The sequence below is a fragment of the Pungitius pungitius genome, chromosome 7 (assembly GCF_949316345.1).
Source record: "Pungitius pungitius chromosome 7, fPunPun2.1, whole genome shotgun sequence".
NCBI lineage: Eukaryota > Metazoa > Chordata > Actinopteri > Perciformes > Gasterosteidae > Pungitius > Pungitius pungitius.
In genome coordinates this window covers 6,524,544-6,536,642 of record NC_084906.1, presented here as the reverse complement: position 1 = coordinate 6,536,642, position 12,099 = coordinate 6,524,544, and the positions used below count along the sequence as shown (strand labels likewise).

Below are 12,099 nucleotides of genomic sequence, written 5' to 3'. Positions count from 1 at the left end.
TGCAATGACTTTAAAGGAGGCTTTTAAATCTTCAATATTTTTATTAATTAAATACACCATACTGGAGCAAATGTCTCGGAAAATATCACAAATAAATTTCTCTTTCATTCAGCATTAATATGTTGGTGATGATCTCTACATTACCGACTATGAGCAAATTTCTTCAGTTTGCCGTGGGTTTGGGTTTCGGGGGGGGGGGGGGGGGTCAGATGTTCTGTAGCCACGCCTGGACGACGACATTTACATGCATACTGTACATACGTGGTAGTTTTACAAATACACCAAGAGTGTGTTCATGATTTGTTTTCCACAAAAAAGCCACAGATCTTTTTTTTTCTTCTTTTTTTTTTAAACCCTTACTTTTTCTATGTATATCACCAAAGAAAAACTAAACAAAAACATTCCCCGTCAACGACACCTAAAATGTATAAAGTGGAAACACTATGTTGTTGGGGAATGAGGATAGAAAAGGAAGAGAGGAAAAATGAAAAGGTCCCAGGTTTTCCCCCTAAAATGTTTTTTAAACAAATATGCAGTGGAAAAGCCTGCATCTCCTTAACATCATTAGTCCTTTTTCTCCTCCTCTCGCTTCAGTCACAACATCCTCCTGTGTTTTATTTCATCCTCTCTTCCTGAAGAGTCCCCTTGAATAAAGATCAGCCTCTTTCTTCTTCTTCTTCTTCCTTAAATTCCAAGGTCACAGAGTCCTCAGCGTTCCTGAATCAGACGCATTAAGTGCAAGTATCCACCCATATTTGGGGAAAAAAAAAAAGCTGAGTTTGAAAGGCTGAGCGTTGAATATGGGTCACAGAAATAAAAGTCAAGGAACTGGTCGGGTGGGTAGTGGATTCCTTTCTGGGAGCACAGCTGAAAGGCCGGGGGGGCTGCTGATCCACGCCGTCTCGGGTGACGATGAGTAAGGGCTAAAATGAAGGCACACATCCTGCTTCCTGCACCCGCCCCGCCTAACACACCTGAAACCAGAGAGAGATCAGAAACATTTTAGTTAGTCCACCTTTAAGAGTGCACGCTCACAAAATGCCACCAATGCGTCACCCTGATAAATGCACTCTCCACCAGCTCCAGTGTTTCATTTATTGATCAGCCAGGCTGTGAAACCCATCTGGTGTCCCATTTACTTTGCATTAACTTAAAAGTGCGTCCATGAAGTGATTCTCTTTGGAATAATTACAACCCAGCTCTGACATAACTGCAGGAGCTACCCGGCCCTTTTCTTCTTTATGATTCTTGAAAGCGGTTTACTCTTCCCTTCATCCCTCAAATCACTAGGAGGGCTTCAGTCTATTAGTAATTGCAAACTCCTACTTGGGGGCTAATTAAAGTGACTGACGCTGGGAGGGTCTCGCTCCCCTGGGTCAAAGCAGCTCTGTGCGAGGGAGCTAATTTGTCTGTTCTGAACAAAGAGATTAGGGAGAAGGCAGGAAGAAAGCCTAATAAATGAGCAGAATCGCACATAATCAAAACAAATGTCTGCAGATGACTGCGTGTGAGCTGACTGCTTCATCCTGCTCCACCAGCCACTCTGGGTGGAGCTGTGGATGATGCAGGAGGTGCACTCAGTCGTACTACTGGAAGTCACCGGCATACCAGGCCGTCCGAGTTCTGCTTCCGAAAAGAAGTCCGATTATGGTCCAATTCTCCTCGACTCACTGAGACTTAACAAAAGCATCCTGAGACTGTTCCCACTGAGCGACGGCTTTGTTTATTGAATAATTCCCGGCTATAATTAAAGCACCGGGCCAATATTCAGATTGCATTTTAGCATCAATAATTCAGCAGTTTTCACTACAATTGATGTTAGCGTGTAAATAAACAATGAGGCCTCATATTTACCACACCAGCCATGGTGCAAGAGATGTTGGGGGGGGACCTTAAACAGACATTTAAAATTAAGCTAGATAATGCAACAGCTTTCAATTTAAATGTGAGGAGCTCTAAGAGCTCTGAGAGCTGATTTGTAGAAGTGACAAGCTCTAAAAGGCCTGTGACGTAGAGGGGGGGGGGGGGCGGGGGGGCTTAATGGAGTACTACCTCTGCTCCACTCACAAAACCACTCAAGGTGAAATGCATGCTCCCAACAATATAATTCCTCTTTCAGTCAGACTCTGACACACTCAACCCCCCCCCCCCCCTCCCATATCTCTCAGTGTGCTGTGTGTGCAAGACAAGGTATCAATAAAGCTCCTTGTTGTGAGGCAGAAATGATCATATCTCCTGCGGGCAGAATGAAGCCATCCCGAGGAATGGAGTTATCCGTGGTATATGATTAGGCCTTCTGTTTTGCTTTCACTGGAGGCCCCCCTGATCAAATCAGGGGAAGCCATGATGACAGCTTCCATGATATAGTGGCTAGCTGGCTGCGTGCTGCGCCTCGGGGCCCGGGGCCCGATGGGTGCTTTGGTCTTGGAGTGATCACTTCACCCAGGTGATCCCAGGCTTGTTGATACAGTAGTCAAACGCTGTTTTTAAACACTCCGTATTGACGGCAGCGCGCGTCAGTCATTTCTTCCCCTGCACAGTTGGAAGCGTTTGACAGCAAATCCGTTCAAGAGGAGTCAGAACGCGTGCGCTCGGAACAAAACAAGCGTGTGGACGGCAATACAAAAAAAAAAAAAAAAGAATAACTGTCACGTTTTGTGCAGACTGTTGATACAGATTTTTCCGAGTACGTGTCCTCCAACAAGAATGATGGAAAAATCCATTGGCTGTCTGAAAATGAAATCCATCATCTGCTGTGTAAGATTTAGTGTCAAATCAACGTAAACCGAGTGAAAAATGTTGCCGTGGAAATTACAGATGTTTTTTCATTTTCCCGGTAATGACTCCTGCTGACTGAGGAAAAGCTCTTCCTGCCTTGTCCTTTACTTTAAGTAATCAGACTTGTTGCGTCACTGGTGCATAGCGTGCCGAGGGCCTTACCTTCTGGTCGGGCAGCAGTGGGTTCGTCTGCAGTGAACTCAAATGGCCGTTGATGAGCGCTGTGGGTCTGTCGTGTTCACAGAACAGGCTGCCGTTGATGTAGTGGAACCGATCCCCGGGGACCAGCCGGTTCCGGCAGGTGGAACATGTGAAACACTGCAGGGGGGGGGGGGGGGGGGGGAGGGAGGGAGGGGGCACCAACAGGTCACAATCAGGACCAAGGAACACCAGGTAGTGCTCAATACTCTGATGTATTTCCACCCGAGACAGACGCGAGTGCTGTTGGTGGATTAAGTTTGATTGACGGTTCAGTCTCTAGCGACGCTTATCACTCAAAAAGCCAAGGACGATTCTCAGGAATCTCTTACAATGGAGAAACTGGAGCACGATAATGTAAAGTAATGATTTGCTGAATTTATTTATGGTCAAGTATCAAATTAAAATTGCAATTACATTTGTGATGATTGTTTTAGCAATACAATAATTAGTGGATAACTTAATTAAACTTTTCACTTTAATGTTTTGCTCATCATTATAAACTGAACAAAGTTTGTTTGTTCCACACTCTGCTTTAACAATTATTGTTGGTCATTTTGTGCATCCAAGAGGAAACTGGAGTTTACCTTGAGGTGGTACACGTTGCCCTGTGCCCTCATCACCAGCTCACTGGCTGGAATGGACTGACCACAAGCGCTGCAAGCTCCGCTGTTTCCGAATAATCTGAGACAAATGAAGAAGAGGAGGAGGGAGACAACGTTACTTAGGAAGCCCAGTAGGCCTCTTCTTCACGTTAGCCTTGTGTCGGTTCGGAGATCACGATTCCTCAGCTCCATTTCCAACTCATAAGGGGGGAAAAAAAACAAAAACATACAGGCGGTAACAACAAGTAACACAAAATCATCACAATGTTGCCGGAGGAATGAATCCCTCCAGCTCTCTGCTCTCCATGAGCATCTAGCGCTGAAATGGCATATTGCTTTTGGTGCACATTTTTTTTGCGACCTAATAATAACCTGGAACATAGGCAATCAGGACCTAAGAGGATTTGATTGTACATCCAGGCGGAGACGTAGTGCTTTTGCCATTAGAAGTCCTGTGAATGCTCTGTCAGTGCCGTGTTTCCATTAGAAGCCAGTGGCTCCTCGCGTTGATATATAATGTGCATGGGTTAACCTTTTCAATCATGGTGTCAACACTTTAGATTTGCTTCTGCTCATCTCTTTCGTCCCTAACCTTCTCTCCCGCTCGCTCTTCCCCTCAGCCTCTTGATAATGAAATGCTTGCTCCAGCTTCCCTTCTATCTTCCTTCCGAGTCCACAATTTAGATTACTTCATCTCGGTGAGCAGCAAACTGAATGAAATTTCGATTTGAGCAGAAAGTAATTTACTGGGATCTGGACCCATTTGTCATCATATCTCACCGGGTGTTTGCTCTATCACTGCACTTTTCCTAAGCAATCAAATAAGACCACGGCATCTGACATGCTCCGCGGAGATGGGGGGGGGTGAGGGATGAAGAAAAAAAAAGAAAAGAAGGGGGGCGGGGGGAGGCGTTGTGGTTAACATTGGTGTGTGCTTCAGATAAACTTGTCTGGTGGCAAAAAAAACAATAGTTAAGAAAAAGAAAGAAGAAAGAGAAGTGCTGGATGAAGGATATTTTTTTCTGTTCTGACGTGCTTGAGAATTTTACAAAAAGTTTTTAAAACACATTTTTGCAGAGACTAAGTGAAGGAATAAAATGCCTCTACCAATCCTGCCATAACCCAAGCAGTTGTTAGAAATATTGACGAACAAGCCAGAGCTCTTTCACAAAGTGACACAGAAATGGCTTTCAATAAGACGGCCTCGGCAGAAGCAAATTTTGTCTTGGCATCGGTTGGAAAGGCTCCATCAAAACTCAATTTCAGAAACTAATTAACTGGAGACTGTCGTCACAACACTGCCAATTCTCTGCTTTCAGCGGGACAAACACGACGGTGAAAAAACGAGCGTATAGGCCTCGCTTTCAGAATCTGTGGAAAGGCTAAAAGAAGAATGCACTTCTCCCCGGAAAAGACGCATCAACGCCGGCTACAAGTCCAATTTTGCTCAAATAAAAAATGTGCCATTTGTGTTCCCTGCTGAACTTATTCCCAGAGGAGTTCCCTCTGTGAGAATGCTTTTTGAGGTGTCGAAACAAAGACAACGCTTTCAACAGCCTTTTCGGTTTCCCCACAGTGCGGACCTCATAGCAGGTTAATGATTTCATCGGGCAGAGCTCTCGATAGTATTTGATTTAAGGTGCCCAAGCCTTTAGGTGCTAAATTAAGCTGCTAAATGGGTTTGAACTTGGGCTGTAATGGCCTCCACTGCCAGTGACCTACAGTGCTGAGGGTAAAGAACACACCCCCAGGTCGGTATAATTAAGGCCAGGGGACTCTTTAATAGCAGTGACACCTGGCTTCAGCTTTTCCTTTCCCTTGAACCCCCCCCCGAAACAATTCAGAGGCTCTCTTTGCTTTTGGAGGATGGCTGTGCTACCACAACGCCTTTGATTAAATTAAATAACACAAAAGAGACACAAGCTGTCTGTTGTCTATATAGGCAGCAACTATTGGATTTCATTTCAGGACTGACTGCCAGAGGAAATATAGCATGGCTCGCTGCTACACTGTCTGGTAAATGCAGACCTCATTTACAGAGGCCTTTGAGTAGGGTAAAATTACCCCACAACAATGATTTCTGCAACACAGTCCATTAAAAATGCCTCTCTACATCAGCAGCCAAAGCACCTTAAAAGCACTAGGCCATATTGATACCGAAGCGCGGCTTTGCATAATGGCAAGAGCTGCATTAGAGAAAGGGGGTGGAGGGGCCGGGGTGGGGTGAGGAGATTGCTCGGATGAGGGAGGGCGTGTGTGGCTCCCTGTTGTGCACGCGTTTTAGGAGCACGAGGGTCAGGAGATGTGTGGTGGTTGTGGTGTGGGGGGGATCAGCCAAATTACACTTGGTTAATTCAGAGTAACAGATCTGGCCCCAAGTGAATTGAAGGCCTTGAATTAATTCTGTTATGACAAATCAAGATAAACGTTTCCCCTGAATTGCATGCGATTTAATTAATTTCTGAGAGCTCGGCTTTTTCTTTTTTTTTTCTTTCCTTTTTCTTCCCTGGCTTAATAGTTCACATTCTCTTGTGCTGTCATAGTGCTTGAGTGGGCAGACTTCAAAGTGATATTAAATAACCAACTATTAGATTTACCTCACACGTTCCATTGGAAAAGTGCCATTTAATTACCTAGGCTTATTTAATTAAGGGGACAGCGTTCTCACTGAATCCAGCAGCCGCAAGTAAATTAAATCTGCCTCTACTAGCAGCCCGCAGAAATAATATCTGCTCTAGCTTAAAACAACATTGTTTACCACCCACCCCCCCCAGCAGCAAACCTAACTTTGGCTTAAAAGTTTGACACTAGAGCATTTGGTGGCCGCGCTGCATGGAGAACAGGGATGGTGCCTTGTGTGTATGTGTGTGAATATTCCCACTTGATTGATGGGCGATGGGTATCAACCCAGACCAGGCAGTACATCCCATTATAGCTGTGATGTGATGCGTTTCCACTCCTGATCAATCAGACGAGCCTTCTCCTATCAGCTGTATTAATCTCAGTTTGGAGCTTAACATGTGTGTCGTGCGGCCAGTATTGCAGTCTGTCACTATAATGAGTCTAGCCCTTTAAGGTGGGGGTTGTGGGGGTGTGCAGCTCAAATGGCCTTCTCAATAATCCCACTTCTCTATCGGTCTTTCTCTCTTGCTCTCTCTCAAAAGCCAATTTGGTTAATTAAATGTTTTGTTTGCAGTGTGGTTCTCATTCATTTCGGACACGTCACTGGGAGCGGATACAAGCCAGGGACCAGATCTCATTAGATAAAACCCATCAGGACTAAAGGAAATGGAGGGGGACTATAATTAAAGCATTTAATTGTGTAGCCTCACTGTCAGATGTTTCTGTCTCCCCCCCCACGCTCCCTTCTTTATCTCTACAGAGATCTCGTGGTTCCATAATATGAGTTTTTGCTCTTCCACCAAGCACGCTCTCGTTTCAAGTGGAAAGGTGGATCTACATTTCCCCCCCCCCCTTCCAATTTTAATTACGTTATAGTCCCATTATGAATGAAGTACCCCATTGACTTTCTCATCCTCTTTACGAGGCGGGTGTGAAAGCACACAGGCACACTTTAGATTTAGAATTATCCGCACAGATCTAATAGCTGTGTTGCATGTGCAATTCTCTCCTTAAGATAATTAATGCAAAACACCGTAACTGTACACTGGATACATGGATTTGAAAGTATTTGGACTTTCAGTAAACTGTGCCCTGTGCCGTGACACCGGACTGCTCTGCATTACCAGAATGAGTGTGTCACCAATAAGCTCTAGTTGGGTGTCTGGCACACCTACTAGAATATTTAAAAAGGCTCTCTTTGCTAATTAAAAAAAAAGAAAAGTGCTTTTCTGTTAAATAAAACAAAACGAGAAAAATGAATAAAAGAAAACGTACTCTGTGCTCAACCAAAACACATATTACACATGTCTGGCAAAACAAACGTAAATGCAACAAGACCACATTTTTTGCCCTTCAGTTGACCACGTGCAGAACATCACTTTTTGCTTTGTGCTCTCGTCAACGTGCCAGCGGGTCTTGACCTCGTTCGGGGCAGACCAGGGAGACTTTAGTACAACATAAAGCACATGTTCTGCAGGAATACACCAAAACTTGCTCATCATTGCATGACTAGCCCCATTTTTGTCTGTCTTGATCTAATAATGTTGAATATATTCCAGCAGGATTTGGGAGAAACACAATTTTGAAAAATAGAACATGAAAAATGTGAACAGACACATCTTCCTTATACTAGAACACTTGTTTCGAATAACCCGTGAGAGTCTCAGGAAAGGTAGTGGCGATATCAATAATGCATGCATGCGTTACAGCGTGTTTTTTCTTACCTGATATAGTCGTTTCTGCAGAGGATCATGCCGCTTTTCGTGTAGCACGACGTGCCGATTTCCCCCAGCTGGGCCTGGCAGCAGGAGCACTTGAGGCACCGGCTGTGCCAGTAGCTGTCCATGGTGTAGAGGAGGAAGCGGTCCGCGATTTTGCCCCCGCACCCTGCACACCGCTTCCAGGACAGAGAACCTGTGCCCACCGGTGGTGGCTGGCTGCTGCCTCCGGGATTCACCATTGTCCCTGAAAACACACGTGCGACAGATGATGTCAGCGGTCCGCCGGTTGCACATAACACACCAGAAAGTTGCCGTTCCACCAGGAGGGCATCGCTTTCCGTCAGGACCTGTGACGGGTCAGATCTCCAGACAACAAGGTAACAGGATAGTCTTATTAATTATCAAATTAAACTATTCCCGCACCTTAAATATCTCGTTCCACCGGCGTGATATTTAAGGTGCGGCAGCAGATCGTACAAAAAACACACAAAAGCTGATCTCATAAAAAGGTTCTGGTTCCTGTTCTGCTGCAAAGCGAGCCACTCCGTGAACTAATCTGCGTCTCATCAGCCCAGTGCTGCTGCTTCATTGGACCGCTCTCGTTGATGAATGTCTGCTAACAGTTAACCCCGGGGCCAAAAAGGAACAATTACGCAGCGTGGGCTTTTGTTGAGCTGTCCTAAGAAATTCTAAATGGCACACAACTCCGCCGCACAATTCCTCCCTCTATGGCAGTGTGAATGGCAGTGGTTACGGGCTAAAACACAAAAGGGTACTGTATGAATAGGCTGGAACGGGATTGCCTTCTAACTGACATGCAACACCGTTTTGGCTCTCTGGCTCCGTGTTTACCAACAACCTGATGCCCACAGGCCTCCCACCCGATCGATAGGACTCGCAACTAAAAAGAAGCAGAGCGTTGTCTTACAGGGAGCCACAGGACGGATCGGCCACAGGACGGATCCTCCACAGGACGGATCCTCCACAGGACAGATCCTCCACAGGACAGATCCTCCACAGGCTTCCTGCAAGGAGCCAAAGTGCTCTAATCGAATGCAATGCAGGCGTTCGCTTCACCCGCACAACTAATGTGGCTTCTCCGCCAATGTAATCCTCTCCAATTTGGTCTGTAGACTACATGCCTGGATAAAGACAAATCTTTGTTGAAAGGCAGGTAGGCTAATTAGAGTTGGGGGGGGGGGGGGGAGTGAGGAGGAGGAGGAGGAGGGGTGCACACAGAAAAGCATTCAGTAAGCCCATTAGCGATGGCTCTTAGGGACAAACCACAGCGTACCTTAGTGCTGATTAAATCTAAAGGGAGATGAATCAAAAAAGCCGACCTGAAAGTGACTCCCTGGATAAACAACACGGACCATCGTCAAGTTTCATTCAGAAAGTTTCCCCTCTTTTTTCCTTCTTTTTTTTCCCGCTGAGAGATGGAAAGGGGACGGGAGGGGAAGGGGGGGGGGCTTTTAACTTAAATGGGCTAACTCAAGTAATTACACGGGCAGGCAATGTGGACGCAGAGACCAAGTCATGGAAATAGAAAGACAGAATGAGAGAGCGAGAAAATATAGAAGTCAGCCATGTGCGAGAAAGCTCCGGTCTGCGCTGCTTTTTACTAGAACATAAAATAAATGTGGCACCACACTGGTGCTTTTTGTTTTCAGGGAAAGGAGGTAAGGAGGTAAGTGGGTAAGGCGAGGGGGGGGGGGGAATAACGAAGCAAGAATTAGACAGGCTATCAGATATCACCGCTAGCATTATTACGAGAAAGGCAAGAGGCGAGGCTACTTTCACGGTGTAAACTGGAACTAATAAAACCACGCAGGGGCGAACACCTACCTCGATTGTCTCTTTTAAGAGTAATGGCTGTGAAGTTGATGACTTGCAGCGTAGCAGCGTAAACAGGTAGGCTGCAACAGTCCCCCCCACCCAAAAAACAAAAAGAGCTCGAGCCTGGACGTCCACGCAGCGCGGATGGAGTTATCAGATAGTATTTCCACTGCACGGCTCCCGGGCTGCTGCTTTACTGCTCTTCTTTTCGTCGGAACAAAAGGAGTCCATTGCCAGTTGTAATTACAGGTTCTGCGCGCGCTGTCATCAGGGCGACAAGTGCGCGTCCGAGCGGAAGAAAGAGAAGAAACACGGAGTCTGGCACGCGGGCGATACCTGTCTGTGCTGCGGTGTGTGCTCCGTGGGTCCCGCGAGCTGCTGGGTCTGCGTGTGTCGCTGACAGGAACTAACCAGTAAAAACACCTTTTGGCCACGTGACGAAAGCGCCGCCGCAGCCAATCAGAGCGCGGTCCATTTATCTGAAATAACAAATGCGGCCAATCAGAGGCGGGTTGAGATTGACTCGTGGACACGCAGAGAAGGATGGAAACGCGGCTGAATGGCAGAGTCCGGCCGGAGAGGTGCGACACATAAACGCGTCGAATGTCAAATGTGCACTTTCAAAAACACCAACGGGGGGGGCACCGGGGAGCACCCTCACAATAGTGCAAATATTCGGGCGTGTCGTGTTTTGTAATTTGCAAAAATAAATTGTGTAATTTATTTGGCTCTGTTCTTCCGTCATACTGTTCACAAAGGGAATGATTGGCCGTGATAGCTGAGCGTTTTCCTCATAAAGACGGATGGACCTCCGTCTTGATCGGTGTCGTACAAGGGCAGACAAAATACGAACTGCATGGCGGCATCCAGCAGGCTGCATTCATCTCACGTCTGAGTTTAATTAGTTGACATTCAATAACTACTTAGTTTACAGAGGGTGACTCCAACCTCTGGGAAATATCCAGGCCTAATAGCTGCGTAGTGGCGCCATCGTCTGTCACTGAAAGTAATTGCAAGGCCTGCCGTCGTGTCCAAACTCATTAAGCCCCGGGTCATTGGTTTCAACACCTATTAAGGCTAATCCGCAAGACCTCGATCTGGCTGAGATCCTCGGAATTATCGAGTCCTCCGGTTTTGAGTTTCCACCATCACGTGAGACTTCAAAGGCAAGGTGAACTGGAAGCGTTTGCAACACCTCCTAATACAAATAATGTGGTGGTGACATGTCGCTGAACATGGTGTTGAAAGGGAAAGGAGATCCTCCTCTTTTATATTCAGCTTTTACCAGGAGCAGTGTGGCTGCCAAGGATTGATGTGAAAAACAAGTGACGTCTTTGAAATAAATAATGAAACAAAAAGTGTTGCTATTGGAGAAAAGTTGCCTCGGAGAAAAGTTGTTTGAGATTCACAGGGTTGACTGATTTTACATGACAAAACAGTTTCATTATAAGATGCCCCGGGCTTCATTAGAAAGACATCAGATTTATAAAGATTATCTTTTTCTTGACTTTAATTGTTTAATTATTCCTGCAGCTCCAAAGAGATTGTGCAGCATCAAGCTGATTTCCCTTTGGCAAAGCCGACGCTACTCCACCTTGGTTTGAGCCACATTCTCTTGACATCCTCATCAAGCCTCTCACTCACCAGAACAAAAAAACACACAAGACGGCAAAGAATATCTTTTCCACCAAGGAATGATTAATTGATATAAATGATTAAAACAGAGGGAAATTATAAAATGAATTTCAAAAGGGGCCTCCCAGGAAAAGCTTTGTTTGTTGCGGCCCATTTTAATGAGCTTTTTTTTGAACAGGGTAAGAGAAATTACTCTGTGTTCTTCTTATCGAGCCCTTTTGCAAAAATAATTATGGCTAGCTGAAGTGAGGAGTAGGTGGAGGGGTCAGGGAGCTGCGTGAGTTGAGGAGAGGATTTAGGCAAGGGGAGAAAAAAGGAGGGGTGGCTGAGGTTGGGGTCGCTTGGAAATGTATCATCTAATTTCTCCACTGAGATCTTTCAGTCCTGTGGCAGTCTCCAAGCAGACACATTATGAAGCACACTAGATGAAAAAAGACAACACAGAGGCGCACAACAATATGCCGCAACACTATTTCAATGTTTAAACGGGGACAAGAGAGCGTCAGACGTGGCTCGATGTGTTGATACTCCCCACAGGGGTGATCTCACCAAGATGAAAAGGAGACCACGTAATGAAGCGGCTCGCCCTGTGGGAAAAAGCAAGAGGGTCGCATTCAACATGGTGGTTAACTTCAGATTGGGTTCCACTCTATACACAATATGTATATATTCTATTAACATGACACTGAGAGGCCGCTTTCCAT

The 12,099-nt window shown here is 45.8% G+C and overlaps 1 protein-coding gene across 2 annotated transcripts; it reads right to left on the bottom strand.

The window, feature by feature from the left end:
- Positions 1 to 360: 360 nt before the first annotated feature.
- On the bottom strand, positions 361 to 10,180 carry lmo4b (LIM domain only 4b). 2 transcript variants are annotated; one of them, XM_037469026.2, is made up of 5 exons: positions 9,770 to 10,180; positions 7,928 to 8,168; positions 3,564 to 3,660; positions 2,941 to 3,096; positions 361 to 974 (listed from the first exon to the last, which is right to left on the bottom strand). In XM_037469026.2, the coding sequence occupies exons 2-5, from the start codon at positions 8,161 to 8,163 to the stop codon at positions 966 to 968; spliced, it is 498 nt and encodes a 165-aa protein (XP_037324923.1). In that variant the 5' UTR covers positions 8,164 to 8,168; positions 9,770 to 10,180; the 3' UTR covers positions 361 to 965. The 2 variants fall into 2 exon arrangements, with proteins under 2 accessions (XP_037324923.1, XP_037324924.1); XM_037469027.2 differs by having other exon boundaries at positions 10,097 to 10,179.
- Between the last annotated feature and the right edge of the window lie 1,919 nt (positions 10,181 to 12,099).

What these genes read in the sequence shown, in the direction of transcription:
- lmo4b (XM_037469026.2), bottom strand. Translation starts at nt 8,163, where the DNA reads ATGGTGAATCCCGGAGGCAGCAGCCAGCCACCACCGGTGGGCACAGGT. An exon ending in TGCAGAAACGACTATATCAG is followed by an intron (nt 3,661 to 7,927) that starts GTAAGAAAAAAC and finishes CATTTGTCTCAG; the next exon opens with ATTATTCGGAAACAGCGGAG. An exon ending in GCAACGTGTACCACCTCAAG is followed by an intron (nt 3,097 to 3,563) that starts GTAAACTCCAGT and finishes CCCCCCCTGCAG; the next exon opens with TGTTTCACATGTTCCACCTG.